Source organism: Pteronotus mesoamericanus, unplaced genomic scaffold (genome assembly GCF_021234165.1).
Source record: "Pteronotus mesoamericanus isolate MK-2021 breed Mesoamerican mustached bat unplaced genomic scaffold, CSHL_Meso_final contig_246, whole genome shotgun sequence".
NCBI classification, from domain to species: Eukaryota; Metazoa; Chordata; class Mammalia; order Chiroptera; family Mormoopidae; genus Pteronotus; species Pteronotus mesoamericanus.
In genome coordinates, this window is record NW_026555104.1 from 13329939 (window position 1) to 13348467 (window position 18529).

The 18529-nt window shown below is 54.9% G+C and overlaps 2 protein-coding genes across 3 annotated transcripts; both read left to right on the plus strand.

The window, feature by feature from the left end:
* Nucleotides 1-717: 717 nt before the first annotated feature.
* On the plus strand, nucleotides 718-10120 carry DPH1 (diphthamide biosynthesis 1). Of its 2 annotated transcripts, XM_054573322.1 has the most exons (13): nucleotides 718-867; nucleotides 3045-3197; nucleotides 3319-3382; nucleotides 4840-4961; nucleotides 5379-5536; nucleotides 5675-5796; nucleotides 7235-7303; nucleotides 7712-7868; nucleotides 8006-8106; nucleotides 8620-8698; nucleotides 8923-9063; nucleotides 9210-9317; nucleotides 10013-10120. In XM_054573322.1, the coding sequence occupies exons 1-12, from the start codon at nucleotides 807-809 to the stop codon at nucleotides 9297-9299; spliced, it is 1317 nt and encodes a 438-aa protein (XP_054429297.1). In that variant the 5' UTR covers nucleotides 718-806; the 3' UTR covers nucleotides 9300-9317; nucleotides 10013-10120. The 2 variants fall into 2 exon arrangements, with proteins under 2 accessions (XP_054429297.1, XP_054429298.1); XM_054573323.1 differs by lacking the exon at nucleotides 10013-10120 and having other exon boundaries at nucleotides 8988-9063; nucleotides 9210-9315.
* Nucleotides 9469-11902, plus strand: OVCA2 (OVCA2 serine hydrolase domain containing). Its single transcript, XM_054573324.1, has 2 exons — nucleotides 9469-9670; nucleotides 10013-11902. The coding sequence occupies exons 1-2, from the start codon at nucleotides 9496-9498 to the stop codon at nucleotides 10510-10512; spliced, it is 675 nt and encodes a 224-aa protein (XP_054429299.1). The 5' UTR covers nucleotides 9469-9495; the 3' UTR covers nucleotides 10513-11902.
* The last annotated feature ends 6627 nt before the right edge of the window (nucleotides 11903-18529 follow it).

The following is an 18529-nucleotide window of genomic DNA, read 5'->3' on the forward strand; positions in this document are numbered from 1 at the left end:
CGTGGAACCATTGCTCTACGGGGCAGACCTTGCTGAAGGCCAATCCTGAAGGTTATTTGATTTTCCAAAGGTCAAGGCTGTCTCCCTGGCTGCTTTGCCTTTCCTTTGGGATCCCAGGAGCTCAGGCCACTGAGCAGGAAAGTCTACCCTAGGCCTGAGGGGTGGCCTAGGCCGGGAAAACGTTGGCCAGAATCCAGAATGTTTAGGGCATCTGAGTCCTTGAACTGCTCCATCTTCACAGAAAAACACTCTCAGGCTCAGGACCTTCCCCTGGCAGCAGTTCTCCACATGTGAACCTTCCACACTGTGGGTATGGAAGGTGCTGAGGGCCACTGGTGCTCCGGAAATCGGCACCAAGATTCAATCTGGAGCTGGGCACGAAGTTCTGTCCTGTGGGGCCGCGGAGTTCGCCGAGTAGGGAATGTGGCCCCACCCAAACGCGTCCACTGCTTTTACCAGGGAGGGAAGTCAGAGAGGGGAGCAGAAGGGAGACCTGGTGGTATCCCCAATCACAGGACTAGCCCGCAGAAGCCAGGCAGGGCGTGGGCAGATAGGGGAGCCCTGGTCTGGGAGTACCAGTCTCGGGTCAGAGGGGAGGACAGAGTCGCGGGGAGAGCGTAACCGCGATGGTCCGGGACCACTAGGGGCTCTCGCGAGTCCCGACCTTGCGGGCTGAGATTGGCCCGCAATAGCCCCGCCTAGCAAAGCCCCGCCCGTCGCTGGCCCGTCGGCGAGCGACCGCGATGTCTGCGCGCTCCGCGTTCATCTAGAGCTGTCTTTTCGGTCCCCACGTGGGCAGGCCGGTGATGGCGGCGTTGGTTGCATCCGAGGCGGCGGAGCCGGGCGCCCGAAACGGCCCTGGCAGAGGTGGGTGCTACAACGCTGCGGCCTCCGGACCTTGCATCTCGGGGTAGGGCCCCCAACTCAGAGACAGCCCCCTTCCTCTGCCAGACGTGGAAGGCCCCGCCGTCACTCTATCTGGGCGGCTGTCACCGGAGCCCGGGGGACCGGTCTTTCTTTTGTAGCCTTAGGGCGCGATCGTGAACAGCCCCTCCTAGGAACTTGTAGTCCTTAAGCCGGAAACGTTGTCCTCCGCTTCGGCCGGCAGACAGACGCCGGAAGAAGACGCCCGGGAAGGACGGGCCCGACTGGGAGAGAAAGGAGCCGGAGCTTTGCAGCGGGCATTCCACAGTGGGCTCGCAGGGAGTGCTTTCAGGGAAGGGGCACGTGGTTTCAGGCACTTAACTGAGCGCGCACTGAATACCAGGCCTGTGCAGGGTGCAGGGACTAGACTACAGCCCTGTCCTGGGGGACCTCGCAGTCTTCCGGGGAATGCTGATGTAAACAGAAGACTTAGTCACGTGATAAAGGAGGACGGGCCTACTGACCCTCGGGACAAATTGAGCTGCTAAGACTACCAGCTCCTATACCCCAATACCACAAGGGACTTAGTTGAGAGGAGCTTCTGTGAGGGGCCTAGGGACACTGGGCTGGTTATTTCAAGGCGTTGAAACACCTGAACAAAACCATAGGAGTGGTAACGTTCAAATCTGGTCTGGTCCCAGCTGGCCTTGCTAGTTCTCCACTCCACCATCACCACCACCGCCCCACTCACCCACCTATTCCTACGGTCCCCCAACACACAGGGTGAAGGATCAGGTCTGGGAGGATCCCACCCATTATAGTAAGGGGCACTTGCAGAAGTTTTGGCAACACTGTACAAGTTCAATCAATATTCGTTGAGTAAATTAACTTCTTGCCTTATCACATTCCCGAACTGGCTCCTAAAGGGGTAACTGGAGCCCTGGCTAAGTGGCTCGGTTGGAGCATCATCCCATACACCGTAAGGTTGCAGGTTCAATCCCTGGTCAGGGCACATACCTAGACTGTGGTTTCAATCCGCGGTTGTGGGGCGTACAGGAGGCAATCAATGTTTTTCTCTCTCTTCCTTCCTCTCTCTAAAGTCAATAAACTTATGCTTGGGTGAGGATTAAACAAAAAAACCAAACATTAACATCTTGGCTGGTGTGGCTCAGTGGACTGAGTGTTGACCTGCGATCGGAAAGCTTGCCTGTTCGATTCCTGGTCAGGGCACACGCCTGTGTTGTGGGCTGGGTCCCCAGTTGGGGGTGTGCAAGAGGCAACCAGCTGATGTATTTCTCACACATCAAGAGTTCTCTCTGTCTTCCCCTCTCCTTCCCCCTCTCTCTAAAAGATAAGTGAGTTTTAAAAAATCTTTTAAAAAAAAAAAACTTTAATCAAGGGGTTGAGTCATTTATTTATTTACATATGCCCCCCATTACAATACTGCCCCCTAAATATTGAGGCCACTTCTCTGTCCTTACCTTTTGCCCATGGTCCTGACTAGGGTGTGTTCTTTCCGTCCTTACTGGGGTAAGAGGCGGGGTAGAACAAAAGGACTGGGGAACTTCAGTCGGTTAAATGTATGGTGTTTATTTTCCTTGTAAAGGAGAAGAGGGGAGAGTGCAGGAATTAACCAGTGGAGACATAATTGGTGTACTTAAGTGAGGAAGGTCTTTTAAATTAGCACTTGTAACAGTTTGCTTATAGATCTCTTATCTAGCACCTCAGAACTTAAAGATGTTCTCAGGTGCAGGGAGGAGGGACATTTCCCCAGAATACTTGGGCTGCTTTGGTTCATGGTTTTTCTTCAGGATTGTTCTCTATCAAGGATAAGTTATATGGATTTTTTTTTTTTTCCATTTGCCCCTCAATTCAGTCCCCTGCTGTCACCTCTGCCCTCCTGAGGTACAGGGAGAACCAACCATGCCCCATTTATGGGCACAAGTCTTTGATTCCCAATAATCTCGCAACATGGAAATTAATTGTGCAGGTTTCTTCCTGGCTTAATGAGTTTTCTTTCCAGCTTCAGGATGAACTCAATGGGGAAGGTGACAGGACCAAGCCCCAGTGCATCTGGGATCTAGGACTGAAACATGGGCACATGGGCGGCGCTAACAGTTTAGCCGAGTCTGGCTCTGGTTTTGGCCAGGGACTCACTGGGACCTTAACATTCATCCTAGGTCGAGCCCCGCGGGGCCGCTTGGCCAATCAGATCCCCCCTGAGATCCTGAACAACGCCCAGCTGCAGGCAGCCATTCAAGTCCTGCCTTCCAACTATAACTTTGAGATCCCCAAGACCATCTGGAGGATCCAGCAGGCCCAGGCCAAGAAAGGTGAGCCCTCAAGTTTTCAGCTGGGGTGTGGGTGGAGAGGTTGCGTGGCCAGTTAGGGGCTGTGACCCCACTCCAGCCTCTTCGCATCTCTCTGCTCTCATATCTCTGCTTTGTCTTGCAGTGGCCTTGCAAATGCCTGAAGGCCTCCTCCTCTTTGCCTGCACCATTGTGGATATCTTGGAAAGGTGAGGCTTGGGGCACTGGAGAGGGAGCTGAGCCAAGATCCCATGCCCATTACAGCCTTGCCTGTTGACGTCGTTTTTTTCCCTTCTGGACCTCTGTCCTACAACCATACACACTCAAAGGGGGAAAAAAACCCTAAAATTAAGGTAGAGCAGTTAGTAGGGCCTGAGGAAGAACCTAGGAATCCTCAGAACTGACCCTGGAATGGGCTGAGTAGTCAGTGGGGAGTCTGGCTAGGGGGAACCGTTCTGTCTGGCACAGCTCGGGGAGTAGGGCAAGGAGGGGCTTGGCAGGGGAGAAGTGCCTTGGAGATGGTATTCAGTTCCTCTGCCCCCTTGTCTAAGTTTCTTCAATACAATGAGCCATCCTTTGGGGGTAGGGGTGAGTGCTCAGCCATCTGGTACTGGCGGTGCAGGAACAGGGAGAGAGGGGAGGTCATCTTGTGATGGGAACCTCCCACTTCCCTGCTGCTGCCCTCCCCCCACCCTGCTCCTGGTGCTGCTGCCACAGACTCACTTCCCGCTCCCACCCTCTTGCCCCTTAGGGATGCTCTCTGGGGCTTGGGCCAATTTGCATACATTTTAATCTATAAAAAATTAAGTACTCAGGCTGACTCAGATGCCTGGGCTGCATTCTAAGGAGGTGAATAATCTGCTTCTATGCAACCTGATTTGGGGGTGGGGAGGAGGGGTTGGGGGAGGTCCCGCAGCAGTTCAGCTTTCCCCACCATGCTCCCCGGAGAGGCATGGGGAGACCTCAGTCCCTGAAACAGGGTACATGCCTGAGGGGTGGGTCTCTCAGAGGAGAGCTCCATTCCTGTAGTGAGTTCGGGAGGTGAAGGGTCTTCCCCACCCACCCCCGTCCCACAGTGATTCAGGCCTGGCAGCAGATCCCATGGCGATGTGCTGGCCAGAGCCCGCTGTTCCCGGCGCATGAGGTGCGTGGGCAGTGCCATGTGCTGTGGGGGAGCTGCGCATGGGTCCCCCCACCCTGGGCGCAGAGGGCCCTCACTCAGGGTGAGGAGGTAGCAGGGGGTCTGGGCATCAGGGAGGCTGTTGTCCCCGCACATGCATGCCCATGTCACCACAGTGCCAGCACTTGGAGGCAGGTGCCTTTGCACTTGTGTTCACCCTCACTGCTCTGCATGGGATGACTCAGGCTATTGGGGGTCCGTGTTTGACCCTGTGTATGTCAGTCTGAGATTTGGGGGTTCCTCTTGCAGCCCAAGCCTGAGCAGAGGAATCAAGCCTGAGCTACAGAGACCATCCTGTAGTTCAGGAGCTGCTGCCAGGGCTGGAGGAGGTGGCAGCTGGGTCCCTCCTACTCTCTGTTGGCAGAAGTGGTAGCTGCCTATCCAAGGGATTGGGAGAGGCAGGGAGAGAGGAGCTGGGTCCTCCACAGGCTTAGGTCCCTCTTCCACCTCACTCCTTGTGTCACGGTGCCTTTGTTGCCCCCACAGGTTCACAGAGGCTGAAGTGATGGTGATGGGTGATGTGACCTATGGGGCTTGCTGTGTGGACGACTTTACTGCAAGGGCCCTGGGAGCCGACTTCCTGGTGCACTATGGACACAGCTGCCTGGGTATGGCAGGCCAGGCCACCTGGACCCTCGCAGGGCTGGGAGGGAGGCAGGACAGCATGCTGGTCTTCATCACAGGGCCTTGTCCTGCTTGTGGGCATGAGATCCCGCCTGGTTTCTGGGATGGCCTCAGCCTTCCCGCTCCCACCTTTGGACTTTGTTGCTTTGGAAACCATGCTGCCGTCCCAGATGCGGGTGTTTGAAAGGCTGTTGATGGTATGGCAGGCTGGGCCCCCAGCCAAGTGAGAGAGGAGGAGCTTCTCTGGGAGCTGTGACCTCCGCCCCCCTCCCACCACCACTTCCTTCTACCCCAAACCTGAAGCCACTGATCCTGGGTGCTCAGAGACCTTGGCCTAGGCCAGGCCCTCCGGCACTCCTGCCCTCCAAAACAGAGTCTCCTGGACTCTTCCCTCCTCCCAGTTCCCATGGACACCTCTGCCCAAGACTTTCGGGTGCTGTATGTCTTTGTGGACATTCGGATAGACACTACCCACCTGCTGGACTCTATCCGCCTTACCTTTCCGCCAGCCAGTGCCCTTGCCCTGGTCAGCACCATACAGTTTGTATCAACCTTACAGGTAAGTGGACAGAGAACAGCCAGTCTGCAGGCTATTTTTGGGTGCCCCCTCCAGGTGCTGCAGGCTGGTCCTCTGGCCCTGGCTCTGCCCCCCAACCCCCTGCATCCACTTGCTTTCCTTCTCTTGTTTTCCCTACAGGCAGTTGCCCAGGAGCTGAAAGCTGAGTATCGTGTGAGTGTCCCACAGTGCAAGCCCCTGTCCCCTGGAGAGATTCTGGGCTGCACATCCCCCTACCTGCCCAAAGAGGCGGAAGCTGTTGTGTAAGTGAAAAATGGGGGTGCCAGTTGTAGAGATGTATGAAATGTGCCCTAGGAGTCTAAAACTCCTTAACCATTTGCTCAAGGTCACCCTCTGAGAGGGAAGCCAAATAGGTTTCCAGGTTTTGTTTCCCTCCCCAGTGCTCTGTCCACCCTCCAGAAGGCGTGCCCAGGGTGGGGCAGGACTCAGAGAACCTGATGGGGGGATGAGGGTGGGCTAGAAATGGTGGGAATATAATTGGAGAAGATGGATGGGCACACCCAGGCTGTAGCCCCATTAATTTAGCATCCGGACAGCTAACAAGCAGGAGCAGCGTGTCTCCTGCTGCCTAATTATTTTAGGTAATGGAAATGCTTAATGTTGTGTGAATGCAGCCAGCCTCAGAGCCGACAGCTCCCGGCTGGGACTGGGGAGGGGAGCCCCGTTCCCAGCTGATGGCAGGAAAGCAGGCAAGGGCAGTCCCCGGACTCAGCCCCACCCCCACAACACTCCTGCCCGTCGACAGGCCCATGTCAGGGCCGTCCCCAGCCCTGCCCGGGCAGTCCTTCCCAAGTGACGTTTCCCTTATGTCTGTGCCTGCACAACTGAGCTTACAGATGCCTACCCTTGGGGGCCGCGATGTGTGTGTTGGAGGGAGGGACACCCAGAGTGTTGGCCATTCATCAAAATTTGGTGTGGTCGCCCAGAGAAGGAGCTGCTCTGGTCTCTTCATCTTCTGGGAAGGAACTGTTAGAGGTAGCATCTCCTAGGGCATGCTGGGTACAGCCTTCCGGTAGTTAGGCCTAGAGGGGAGTCCCAGATATGGTGCCTAATAATTGTGTGATTTGGGCAAGTTTCTTAACATCTCTGGACCTCAGCTGTATCTTGTAAAATGAGATCACTATAGGTTAGCTTGGAGGATTATTTGACAGGACTGAATGAAGTCATACATGCCAGGTTCTTAGCCCAGGCTGGTGCACAGAAGGCATAAGTCCAATAAACAGTAGCTATTGTTACAACTCAGCAACTGGACCCAAGAGCTAGTTAGGACAGAGAGTAACCAGTGCATACCCTGAAACCTCATTTATAGCGTAGATAACAAACTACCTCCCTTGTCTGTATTAAGCGAGGGAGAATCTGTCCCCCTTCCTCCAAGTTAGGATCTCTACAGCCTGGAGTGGCCTGCCTGGCCTCAGATACAGCTTTACTCCTCCCTCAGAAGGTTGGGGGTTGGGGGCATTCTTAGATTCTGCATAACCAGAGGGGCTTTATGGTCATCCAACTCAAACTCCTTGTTTTACGTGTGAGAAAACCAAGACCTCAGGAAGTGAAATGACTCGTCCCAGTTCACACAGTCGGTAGCACAGCCAGCCAAGAACTTAGTCCTCTGTACCCCAAGCCAGTGCCTGCTTCCGCTGCTGCCCCTCCCACACTTACCACCTCCTTTCTGGCCCCCTGCAGATATCTTGGAGACGGCCGCTTCCATCTGGAGTCTGTCATGATTGCCAACCCCAACGTCCCTGCTTACCGGTATGGGCTGAGCTGGACTAAGCGGCTAGGGAGAGGGTGGGATTCTCTGCCACTGAGGCCCTCAATCAGCCAAAACCTCCTCATTCTCTGGCCACTTAACAGCCCCCAGCCTTAAAGATCTGAGGTACTTGGGTCCTGAATCTGGGTATCAAACCCAGGACTGCTGCTGCACAGCACCCAGCTACCGCCTGGGATTCACGCGGACATCCTAAAACCCTCTTCCACGCTTGCCTGCTCCAGCTGTGGGACTGATCTTCCCAATGACAATCCACGCTCTTGCCTCTGTTCCCAGTTACCTAAAGAGAGCCTGAAGGTTCAGGAGACCAAGGGGCTGAGTCAGGGAGCTGTGTATACAGCCCAAGTCCCACAAGTGGCCGTCACTGTGATCCTGATAGCTTTTTTTTCCAGATATGACCCATACAGCAAAGTCCTATCCAGAGAACACTATGACCATCAGCGAATGCAGACTAACCGCCAAGAAGCCATAGCCACTGCCCGTTCAGCTAAATCTTGGGGCCTTATCCTGGGCACTTTGGGCCGCCAGGGCAGCCCCAAGATTCTGGAGGTCAGAGGGCTTGGGATGGCCTTTGGAGGAGGGGACTGGCTGGGAAACCCAGCAGCAAAAATCAGTAGGCTAAGGAGTTCAGCCTTGGCAGCCTGATCACAGTGACTCTAGCTCTGCCTCCCTCTCGCTACCAACAGCACCTGGAATCTAGGCTCCAAGCCTTGGGACTTCCCTTCGTGAGGCTGCTGCTCTCAGAGATCTTCCCCAGCAAGCTTAGCCTGCTTCCTCAGGTAGATGTGTAAGTTTCCCCACCTTACCTACCTAGCTATGGCTGGCTAAAAAAGTTTAGAATCTGGTTTCCGCCCAGCACACATTGAAGGCTGGAGTCAATGGGAATTGCTTCCATGATCCTGAAATTGTAATGTTTATAGAATACTCATCCAGCAGGGGCTAGATAATACTTATCTTGCCTGTCTTGGAGCTTGTAGGCAACTGCAACATCAAAGTGATTCTGTGTGAGATGAGTTGGAGGGGTGGTTGGCACTGATATTGTAACAGGCACTAAATTTGATTCTGGGGATACTATCACAGAGGAGCTGCCCAGGCCCTGCCCTCACAAAGTGTAGTCAGTGGAGAAAACGGGAAGACGAGCCACACTGTAGTGTTATTCTAAACAGCACTAAGTTACAGCCTTTACTTTAGAATTCATAGTACGCATTTACTGGGTGTGTTGGGGACACAGTCATGTTCCGCTTGCTGCCCAGGAGAGGGGAAGGTCCTCCCTTGAGTCTGCTCTGATTTCCCTTCACAGATGGGTACAGGTGGCATGCCCACGCCTCTCCATTGACTGGGGCACAGCCTTCCCCAAGCCGCTGTTGACACCCTACGAGGTAACACCACTGTTTGAGAGTGGGCTTTGTACCTGGTTCTGAGATCGGAAGTGGAGTGGGGTAGGTGGGCAGCACTTGGTTACAGCTGAGCCACTTCCTCTTTGAACCTGACATTTCGTCTGTGGTATGTTAAGAGGACCTTCGAGGCCAGTGTGAGGATGGGATTAAATAATCCTGTGCAGACAAATATTGGCAAATGCTACTGTCCAGTTTTCCTCCCCGAGGCGGCGGTGGCCCTGAGAGACATTTCCTGGCAGCAGCCCTACCCCATGGACTTTTATGCCGGCAGCTCGCTGGGCCCATGGACAGTGAACCACGGACGGGACCGGCCCTCCCAGGCACCCCGCCGGCCTGAGCTGGGGAAGGTAGGCTGGGACTTTCAAGGAGGGAGGAGTGGTCGCTCCCTAACGACGCGAACTGAGGCCGCCGCCACGCGGCCGCTACGGGAAATGCATGAGAGGGATAGAGGACGCTGTGGAAGCGGGACTCTGACCCAAGTGTGCGACCTCAGGTGCAGGAGGGGCCTACGCGCCCTTCTCCAGACGCGATGTGCGAGGGTTGCAGCTGCAGAGATGAGAAGGTGGTGCCACTAGCTCCATGAGACGCTCCTGGGTCTCAGGTATCTGCCCTGCTTTGGCTGCGCCTCACCCTTCTGCGTTGTCATGGGAACGCCCGCTCGCTCTGAGGCTCGCCTTCAGGGTGGTGCCAGCATTTGGCTCCGCCCGCTCCCCCCGCGTAATTCAACTTCCGCTCGGGGAAAGGCCGCTTCCGTTGTCTACGGCGCACTGCCCAGTACTATGGCGGCGCAGCGACCTCTGCGAGTGTTGTGCTTGGCGGGTTTCCGGCAGAGCGAGCGGGGCTTCCGCGAGAAGACTGGAGCGCTAAGGAAGGCGCTGCGGGGCCGCGCCGAGCTCGTGTGCCTCAGCGGCCCGCACCCGGTCAGGGACGCAGCAGGCGCCGGGCCGGAGTCCGGTGAGACGAGTCATGCCCCGGAAATGAGCTCCGAGTCTTCTGTATCTTGCTGCGTCTCCACAGCAGCCTTCAGCATCGCCTCACCCTGTATCCTCACTCATTCCTCCCACCCTCCCACTTCATTCTGCCCATACCTGTCATTTCTTCCATCCCAGCCTCGCAGGTTTCCACCTTGATTTGTTCCGCGCCCCCCGCCCCACCAATGCCAGTCAATCTATTCCCCATTCTCATTTTCCCCAGACTTCGTTGTCTCTCCGTAACCGCCTCTCCCTGTCATTCCCAAAACCCTCTCATTTCTTTTCCCCTTGCTCTAACCCCTTCCTATCCCCCATATCGCTGTAGGGCCCTGCCCTCCGGAGGAGCAGCCTCGAGGCTGGTGGTTTTCAGAACAGGAGACAGACGATTTCTTCGCACTAAAGGAGCCCACGGTGTGCAGAGGTCTGGAGGAAGCCCTGGGAACGGTGGCACAGGCACTGAACAAGCTGGGACCTTTCGATGGGCTCCTTGGTTTCAGCCAGGGGGCTGCGCTAGCAGCTCTTGTGTGTGCCCTTGGCCAAGCAGGCGATCCCTGCTTCCCCTTGCCAAGGTTTATCATCCTGGTATCCGGTTTCTGTCCTCGGGGCCTTGGCCTCCAGGAATCCATCCTGCAGGGCCCCTTTTCACTGCCTTCACTCCATGTTTTCGGAGACACTGACCGTGTCATCCCCTCTCAGGAGAGTATGCAACTGGCTAGCCGATTCACTGGATCCACCACTCTCACCCACTCTGGTGGCCACTTCATTCCAGCAGCTGCATCTCAGCGCCAGGCCTACCTCAAGTTCTTGGACCAGTTTGCAGAGTGAAAGATCAACAAATGCTTGGGACGCTATACCCCCCTCCCCACCCTAGTGGGGACACAATTGGGGGTAGCCTCTATGATCCCTGCCCTCCCTTTTTCTGTACTCTGGAACTTCCACTGTTAGTGCTTTTCACAGTCTCCAATTAAGACACAAATATCAGTGCTTAAAACCTCACTATATAAACCCAGCTCTGCACTCAAGAAAATGGGAGCAGGGGACCTTAATGGACTTTCACCTTGGCAATCTTGTACTCAAACACGGAAAAGGCCAGTGGAGCCCTGAATGAGTGGAGGGTGACATGGAAAAAGCAGGGGCTAGCACCACTGGGAATGCCACACAATAAAGTGGTGATTTAGATTTTGAGCATCTTTTTCCTGATCTGGAGGGCGGGTGGGAGTTTCGCCATCTACACAGTTCCAGGGCAGCACCAAGCAGGGAGGTGTTTCCATTTAGGAGCCCCCAGGAGAAGCTCACGTATGTGTGCACATACACTCACCCATTTTTGGTGGAGGTCTTAAGTACCACCCTGAAGGAAAGGAGGTCTTGGTAACTGAATCAGGTAAGAATTTATATCAGAAGTTCTAGGAAGAGATTACCTGATAAGGCTCCACCTGGGCCACACTGAGTTGAGGCTTCTTCCGTCATGATCCCTGACAGCTGTGTGCTGGCCTTTCGTCAAACTCTGGCTTCTTGTGTCCTCTGCTTTCTCCGTAACTGCCTTAGCTCCTCTGAACTACGAGCTATAAGGGTTGGATGGTGATAAACCTTGGGTGGAGGCCAACGACAACATAGAAGAAACGTTTTTCCAAGCTTTCCCACATTTGCAGTTTCTGAGATGGAGGCTACAATGTAGTGACCTCAGCCAAAGTCTAAGCAGCCCCGTCTGGTTTGCAGTTGTTTCTGGGCACTCTGAAGCCTACCCACTTCAGCCATTTGCCCTACTTCCAGCAGCCACCTCTGCCCCTCCCTGCTCTCTGATTCCAGCCCTATTTCTACAGGCTCACCAACTTGTTCCTTTTCTAGAACATCACAACAGACCCTATCTATGCCTCAAGCATGACTGTCCCCAGGAGTTTAAATGGTGGAGCAGAAATAGGTTTGGGAGATGTAGCACAAATACCCCAGCCCACCTTGAGAAAACCAAACTGACAGTCCCTAAGTTACCCCAAATTCTGAGTTCCTCACTATAGATAGCAGCTGTCCAAGGTAATTCTTTAAAATTCATTTTTCTTTAGTATTTTCTCAAAAGCTGGAGTTACGTGCCTAGACAGACGCAGTTTACTGGGTTTAGGACCCTTACAGCAGCAAGTGAAGGAATAAAGTTCTTTGCTACAGTCTGCCTCTGTCTTGCTCTTTGCATTTTTATTTTTGATTGTATTTATTTACTTATTTTAGTGACAGAAGGGAAGAGGGAGAGAAACATTGATGTGAGAGTGAAACATTGATCAGTTGCCTCTCTGCACCCCAATCAGGGACCAAAGCTGCAACCCAGGCAAGTGCCCTGACCAGGTATTAACTGGTGACCTTTCACTTTGCAGGATGACAATCAACTGAGTCACACCAGTCAGGCCTTGCTCTGGTTGTTTAAAAGGGTCTCTTCCTTGACAAAAGGTGGAGACTGAAATGGACTGATTTACTCCTATAGACCTGTTGGATTTGGCACAATTTTAGAAAGAATTGTATTTATAGGATTTAAAGCTTTAGTAATTTCACACAAAAATTAGGATTTCTGGCTTCTCTGGAATTAAGCGGCTCAAAATGGAATGCAGTAGCTTTGCAGTTCAGGGTTCATGACCATGGCAATCAGGCTGCCCCTTTCAGCAAGGTCCCCAGAGGGGGAAACGATGGCCTGTGTACAGCAGCTACTGCTACTTGTATTATTGTTAAGATTAAAGGAGAGAGGGGAAGATAATGTTGGGGAATGAATTTTAAGCCAGGGCTTAAAGTTAGAAGGTTGAAGGTGGGGCAGAGCAGTATTGGGCGCAGCAGAAGTGCTCATGCTAGGGATGAGAATTCTCCCCCAGAATCGTAAAACCTCCCAGAAGCAGCAGATCATGTGAGGATCCAGTCAGGTTCCAACATGTGACATATTGTATGTCACCTGGCATCATGCCCTCCAGGAACTGAGAATCCTAGCGATCTGTACCCTGCCCTCACCCCACACATACACAGATTCTAGGGACCATTTGCATCAGCCTCATGTTGAATCTTGGATTCCTGGGGCCAAACTCCATACCCATTGAGTCAGTCGCTGAGACCCAGGAATCTGTATTTTGACAAGCTATCTGGTCATTTTCATGCAACATAACATTTGAAAACCACTGCTCAAGAGAGTAGAATTTAAGTCTGTTAATGTGTTGTTTGACAAAAGCCAGCCATGTGATTCTCATGCACTCCGCTAGGGAGGGGGAGCAGGCTGTCAAGAGTCATTGACCTAACATTTTCAATGTATAACTAAGGAAAAGGAGATCCAGAGGATAGAGAGAGGGATACCATTTATTGAGTGCTAACTATGCCAGATGTTGCGATAAATAGAGCTTTACAGTTGCCTAACTTAATCTTCACAATTCCTGAGGTAGATATTATTAATTTTACAACTGAGAAAACAGGTACAGAGAGGCTAAGTAACTTATCCAAAGTTAGTTTGGATTCAAGAACTCACATTCTTGACTTTTCCTAGTCACTGTTTCCTCTGCTGCCCTATAGAAGGTGAGCAGAGGCCACCAGCCACTACTGTTGGGCTAAATGTCATGTCTGGGCCTCATCTTCCTAATCCATAAAATAAGTTGGGGTGGGGTGCATTAAATGGTTTCCAAGGTACTAAAAAAACTCTTAATGTTGTACAGTCAGTCTTCTGGTTATTTCCTTTCTGACCACCTTCTTCAGATGGGTTCTAGCTACAAAAGACTTGGTCTCTTCAGAATACCCTTACATTTCTCTTACCTACCTTTCACTCCACTTTCCTAAAGCGACTGGAAGAGTGTCCCTTGGCAGAGAACCTCTCAACAGCCCCAGTCCCAGAGATTCTCAGAGAGCAATCGAAAATCTTAGGAGGCCCCCCTGCCCTGTTCACTTTGCCTAAGTGTCCAGAGCTGGGGTCTCCCCAACACCACCATCCCCTCACAAAGACATAGTAGCCTAATGGAATAGTGCTTAACAGCAAAATAGCATTCTGCAGTTTTAAATGGTTTTTACTTACATCATCCTATTTGATCCTCACATTAGGCTTGCCCAAAAGGATTATCTCATTTTACAGAAAACTTAGAAACAACATGGCCCCTTAAGTAACAACCAGCTGATGATGATGCCTCGTTGGACCTCCCGCCTTGTAGTGCACGCTCCCACCTACATACACTACATCTACCCACAGTTGGTCCACTGGATTCCAGAATCGACTGCATTTTAATATAAGACCCCCGAGTCCTCGGGTGGGAGGCAGGCAGCATGTGAGCCTTGATTAGCTATGAAACCAGCACCGTCTTAGAAGTTTAGAAGGGGGTAAAAATAATTAACAAAAAAAAAAAAAAGAAAAAGAAAAAGAAAAGGAGGGGGTGTGGAAAAGTAAAGAAAATTTGATTAATTGGTGGCAGGGCTGGGCTGCATTAATCATTCCCAATACTGTCCCTAGGGAAGTCGTGCATCCCATAGCCAACGGTCAGCCCCTGCCATAGGTGCCGTTGGTGGCGGCAGATGACCTACACAATGTTTTTGAAGAGGTCATTGCTCACGCTTTACTGACACAATAGCATAACACTTTAGGCCCCTCTGATTCACTCCCCACCCCCACCCCTTGAGGACTAATTTTATTTTTTCTTTTTTAGATTTTCTTTTTCTTTTCTTTTTTTCTTTAGGGCTAATTTGAGATAGTCCCCAGTTGGGATCCAGCACCTAGAGATAGACTGAGGGGAGGATGTTGACAAGTTCCGGCAACTATATGGGTCTGGTTAACTTCACAAGCCCACTGGTTTTCTGAGGGTTGGGCACCTTTCTTACCCTGCATGTGTCAGAGGAGGGAAGGACGGGGAGAGGAATGAGGGGAGGCTGCAACTCCATCAGAAAATGGGTTCAAGAATTACTCTTCTCCCACTGCCAGCTCAGCTAAGGGTTCTCAGAAGACTAAGATTGTGTCATACTTAGGAAAGCTTTCCTTTCTACCCGCTTCGGTGCCCAGGAGGCAAACATTTTTTTCCCTGCCTCAGTGGGCAGCCTCCCTTCCACTGAGGCGATAAAAAGAACCCAAATTTCATAACTACCTTTTTTCTCGCCACCCCTTGGCTGCAGTACCTTGGCTAGGAGAGCAGGACAGTCGCTGATCTGGACGGTCAGACATAACTCCACTCACTCCGCTTCCTTCTCTGCCTCGTTGGAAGCGCGGCCATTAGACCCTGAAAGAGCCCGCCCGCCTGCGCCAAAACTCCCGCCACCCCCGCAGACACCTTGAATTCTGACTCGCCACCCCCGCTTCCTCCTCTGCTCGGTCTCCCCCTTACTGGGCTGGCAGTGAGCGGCGCGGCGTGGCGCGGCGCGTGGGCGTGCTGCGGGGCGACCATGGCTGTAGACTGTTACCTCCGGTTCCCACAGTAACAATCGAAAGCCACGGTTGCCCTGGAGACGCGGGGGCGGGGCGCGCGGCAGCTCCAGTCAGGCTGACGTCAAGACCGCGGGTGGGGGCCGGGGGCGGCGCACGCGGCAGGGACCCGGCGCTGGACTGCTACGGGGTTGCGCGACGTGCACGTGGACCAGCCGCCCCTCGCCGCCCCTGGGGACCTGGGAAGGGACCGCCTGACGGGGAAGCTTGCGCTGGATCAGCACCGCGGACAGCGGCGGCGCGAGCAGCGAGCGCGGGGCAGAGGACCCCAAGGGACAGAGGGGCCGGGGGCGCGGCAGGTGGCCGGGTCCGCGGTCCTGGGGCGGGGCGAGGCGTCGGTGGCCGTGACTGGAGACTGTTACTGAGGGCGGCCCGGGCAGTAAGCAGTCTACAGCCAAGGTGCCGGCGCGCTGCCCGGGGAAGGAAGGGGTGCAGGGGAGCGCCTCCGTCACCCGCCCCTGGGGGCGCTGCTGCTCTTCCTCCCCCGCGACTCCCGCCTTTCTCGACCCCAGCGCTCGCGGACAGGCACGCGGCCCTTGACGTCAAAGCCCTGTGACGTCAAAGATGTCCCTGCTGAAAGACACTTCCGGCGGCGGGGGTGTTGGTGGGGGTGGGGCGGGGCTGTCTTGCCAAGGCCCCGCCCCCGCCTGGTCCTGAGAGGACAGCTCCTCGCGCAGAGGCGGGAGGCTGTCGAAGCGTTGGTGAACCGGCCGACGGGACGCAGAGGCACCAGCCCGGAGGGACGGGGAAGGGGTGCCCCGGCTGGATGCAGGGCGGGGGGTCCGGAGAAAGCCGTAGCTGGTGCCCGGCTCAGCCGGCCAGGGGCAGCGAGGCTGAGTCACCGTGCTGCGGGGAGGGTTAGGAGGGGCGCGTCTCCTGAGGCGCCAGCATCTTCGCCCCACTTTCCTGGGGGGATGGCGCAGGAGCCCCAGGAAAAGCCGCGGGGACTCTGGGGTCCGTCCTCTGTTCGATGCTCTTCCGAAGTGGCTGCTTCTCCATCCGGGCAGGTGCTGCATAGTGTTCTATGTACGCTTCTGGCCCGGGCTCCGCGAGCTGCAAGGGAAACCTTGCCCCGACCCTGTCCCCAACCCCACCCTGTAGGGGCCCTCCAACCTGTCGCCTGCCGTTCTCCTCATTGCTCTCCTGTCCGTGCCTGTCGCCTGTCGGCTAGTCAGTCCCGCTTACCTGTCCGGCTGCGTCGCGCCAGCGCCCGCTCGCCTCCTGCAGCCCGGCTGGCGCGGCGGCTTTTATAGTCGCGCGTAGTACTCGTGCGGCGGCTCATTCATGCAGCCGGCTCCTACACACTGACGCGCTGCCGACGTCAGCAGGGAATTTAGGAAACGGGAAGAGGGGCTATTTATAGTGGCGGGGGGGGGGGGGGAACCTAGGCGATGGGGAGCTGGAAGGGGGAGGAGGGCGCCCGGAAGCAGGAACAGGGAGGGGGAGCCTGCGTCCCCTGTTCCAGTCCACAAGGGACCCGCGGGAGGATGGTGTCAGGAGGTCGGGTGGACCCCCTACATTTTTATTCACTCTGGGACACCTGGGGCGCAACCCCACCCCCCCGCCCCAATCTTCCAAGTTCCTCATCCTGTAGCCCCCACTTCCACACCTCAGTTCCTGGACCCGACGGCTCTGTGACGTTACAAGATGCCCCGCGGCGGCACCCCAGTGGCCCTGAGGTGCCATCACTCTGCCGGGGCGGGGCGGGGGGCAGGAGAGGAAGGTGGACCCTCAGAGAGCAGCATCTAGAGCTGTGGTGTAGGGGGTGGGGAGAAGAAGAGTAGGGGAGCTCAGGGGCCTTGGAAGGCTTTGTAGGAAGAGGCTGGGCCTGGAAGGAATGCCCAGTGGGGGTCAGGGTACCATCAGGAGCTGGAGACCAGAGGCAAGGCAGGAAAATTGAAAAGAGTGGTTTGGACTCCCTGGATATGAGCAAGGCGCGGCGTGGGGGGGGGGGGTCCTCTGTGGAGAGTTGGGAAAAAGGTGACAGGAGAAGGTGAAAGGAAGAGGAGCAGGGGAGGACAGGTCGGCAGTGTCAGTTTCTGAGCCTTGCACCCAGCAAAACGAGTCTAGGACCCATTTGTGGAAGGATGGGCATTGGCAGAGCTCCTGAAAGGGGGATGATGAGTGAAGGAGGCCAGGTGCTCAGGAGCAGCAGCTTGGCAGAGAGGGTTCTCAAGGGGGTGCAGAGCAGAGACCACCTCCTGGAGGAGAGTTCCTGCAGGTCGCAATTGGCAGGAAGGGGACATGCCCTGCTGGGCAAAGTTTCCCTGGACAGGAGCAGGGAAACTAATTGTCTTGGCCCAGCCTAACTCCATCAGCTGAGGAGGACTCTCACTGGGGCAGGGAGTGTGTTCAGACAGAGAAGCTGGATTGGGGTGGGGAAGGGACAGCACCAGGCCAGAGCAGGTGGAACTAGGTAGGGAGGAAAAGGTCAAATGAAGTCCACAGGAGGGCAGCTAAGCCCGGGGTCGGGGACAGGTCTGTGAGATCCTCCCATATAGATGTAAAGGCAGCTTGAGGTTAGGGGCCAGGGCAGTGAGTTAACTTGGAAAGCGGGTATCTGGGAAAAGTGTTAAAGAAAAACAAGGACAGTGGGTATAGGAGACACTGGGGTGGGTTTACAGTGGACAGATTCCACTGCACAAAAGAGACACAGAGCTAAGGAACTCCCTGTGGGGCTAGGATCTGGCCCCTTTTATCAAGAGGATAAAAAGTAACGGCAGAAATGGGGTCAGAGAGGTCCTTCACACCCTTCGGGATCTAGCCACCCGTGAGGTGTGGGTTTTTGTTTGTTTGTTTGTTTGTTGTGTGTTTGTTTGCTTCCAGGCTTTGTCTTAGAAGTTATCTTTTCCAGGAATGTCTTCCCGTTTGGGTGAGAACTCCTATTCATACGTCAAAGCCCAGCTCTAAGAGCACTTTTGAAGAGCCTTCCTGCCTCCTTCTCGCGGTCCATTGTTTTCCCTCTCAGTGCACAGCAGGTCCCTCTAGGCCGTAGAGGTTGCAGCTCGGGAGCCCACCATTTTCATTCTTGGAACCTCACCACTTCCCTAGTGAGGGTACCATGCGGGAGACGGAGGAGAGGATTGGGATAAGGCTGACCAAGAACACGGCGTGGAAACGGTGAGGGCGGAGGCACGACGCAGTGCGAGTGAGAAGGCCAGATAGAGGCCAGGAGCCGCCTCCTGGCCCGGAGGCCACGAAGCCCCCTGCAGAAGAAGGGGAGCCTCTTGGGAGCGACCGAACCCTTGGTGTCTGTCTGGACTGCGAGAGGCCTCGCCGGCGTCCCCTCAATGAGCGACTCAGCCGCTATCTCTTGGGAGGCCTTGGGGGCTGGGGAGCCCACCGGGGCGGCGGCGCGGTCCCCACCCGCCCAGCGGCCCTGCGTGGTTGCTAAGCTCTCCAAGGCCTCGGAGAGACGGGATCTGGGCGAAC